The sequence below is a fragment of the Azolla caroliniana genome, unplaced genomic scaffold (assembly GCF_043228905.1).
Source record: "Azolla caroliniana isolate FFs.n. ecotype wild unplaced genomic scaffold, voAzoCaro1.0.p SCAF_757, whole genome shotgun sequence".
Lineage (NCBI taxonomy): Eukaryota > Viridiplantae > Streptophyta > Polypodiopsida > Salviniales > Salviniaceae > Azolla > Azolla caroliniana.
The window spans coordinates 8,858-10,547 of record NW_028231192.1 but is presented as its reverse complement, the minus strand read 5'-3'; the positions used below and the strand labels follow the sequence as shown (position 1 = coordinate 10,547).

The window sequence follows — 1,690 nt, the reverse complement described above, 5'->3', positions numbered from 1 at the left end:
AAAGGAGCATAAAAAAGGTAATGGTCCTAGACTTATGCCCCTTTGAATGAAGTCATAGACCTGGGTTTTCAAACGTTCACTTATAATGTCTTCTCATCCGGGAGTTGAGATGGCTTCGACTATGTAAAGAAGGCGTCCTAGAGCTTGGGGGATGCTACGCGGACATTAGGAATTTCATGAATGTGTGTACATATAATCAATCAGCTTGAGGACATTGAGCCTGTTTCGTTTGTGGATCAGTTTCGTCAAAAAGATGGAGTGCAAATATAAAAGTGAGGAGAAAGAGCAGGGTCCAAGAATAGAAACGCATCAATCAATCAATCAATTTCTAACTGAATGGCTAATGTCATGCATTGAGGTCCTGATCCCGGTGTTACCTTGTGTGATGCATTGGGGATTATATGATGCTAGCTAGCATACACATTTAATTGAGTTCCAAAACACCTCACTCAAACGTTACCTTCAAAACATGACATTTAATGCTTATATATTACCTTACCTTCGATCTAAGTTTAAACCACCCAAATATTGCCCCTTAAAAAAAACATGTAATTCCTATCAGTTAAAGATACATGGATTGATTGATTCCAATAGCACCTATAATTCTTATACCTTATCCCACATGACTTACCAAACAAACTAATTGAGAACCAAAATTTCTTGAAAATATGTAAAATTGTCAAAGTTTCACAAAGGGGACATCAAAATATGTTACAAATTTAAGGAGCATGAAGAGGGCGGATGGATCACCGTGGACAAACATTTTAGGATGCTTCATTTCTGGGTGGACCGCATTTTGTCGAGTTGATTGAGTGCGGGTCGGAGGATGTTATAGAGGACCCAACCGATGGCAGGGAAGAGGACAAACAAAAGGAGGGTCCCCCGCGAGTCGTTGTCAGGGGCGGCGGCCGCAAATGCTGGCGGTGCTGCCAGAATAGCCGCCCCAATACCGATCCCGATCGCCATTGCCTTAGCACTCCTCATCTTGTCCAGTTGGTTCAATCCTGGCCGTAGGATGTTGAAAAGTACCCAGCCGATCGCAGGCACTAAAGTGAGGAGAAGGGCGAAGCCACGTTTATCATCGCCTTCTTGAGCTGCAGCTGCCACCATGTTAAGCACTTCTTGTGCAGCTGCAGCTGATCCCGACGTCGCCATGGTGGCGAACATCGCCCCGGCTAATGCTTTGCCGCCGGTCTCCACTTGCTCTTTGCATAGGGTTAGATCGAGACTGGGTAGGGAAGAAGATCGGATCGACAGAGCAACATTGTTTGCGCTTTGGGATCGCGACACCTGGCTTCCCGAAGGAGAGGAATGGAAGGCGCGGATGGAGAGAGATGTAGAAAGGCTAGATGCAGCTGTGAGCAAAGCCATGGCCACGGCAAATCCAAAAGCTTATGTCTCGTCTTCGTCTTCTTCTTCTTCTCTGTTTCTTCTTCTGCTTCTCAGTTTCTTTCAGATTTTATATATCGCCTCGCATCGGACGGTTCAACACATCGCGTTTAATTTATCGGACGGTGTGTGTGTCTCGTCTATCCCTATTGGGTGAATCTCAATCTCCCACCATTCAACTTTCGATGAGAGGATAAGGAGGTTCTCTCGCCCAATCAATGAGATTGAGATGCCCTTCCTTTCCTTCATTATCTCATGTCCTCACTTTCACATACATTCATTCTTTTATGTCATTTTTTAC

The 1,690-nt window shown here is 44.8% G+C and overlaps 1 protein-coding gene across 1 annotated transcript; it reads right to left on the bottom strand.

Annotated features, from left to right (window-relative positions):
* Positions 1-533: 533 nt before the first annotated feature.
* LOC147847683 (photosystem II reaction center proteins PsbY, chloroplastic-like) lies at positions 534-1,453 on the bottom strand. The gene has a single exon (XM_087338936.1). The coding sequence runs from the start codon at positions 1,369-1,371 to the stop codon at positions 775-777; it is 597 nt and encodes a 198-aa protein (XP_087195062.1). The 5' UTR covers positions 1,372-1,453; the 3' UTR covers positions 534-774.
* Positions 1,454-1,690: the final 237 nt, after the last annotated feature.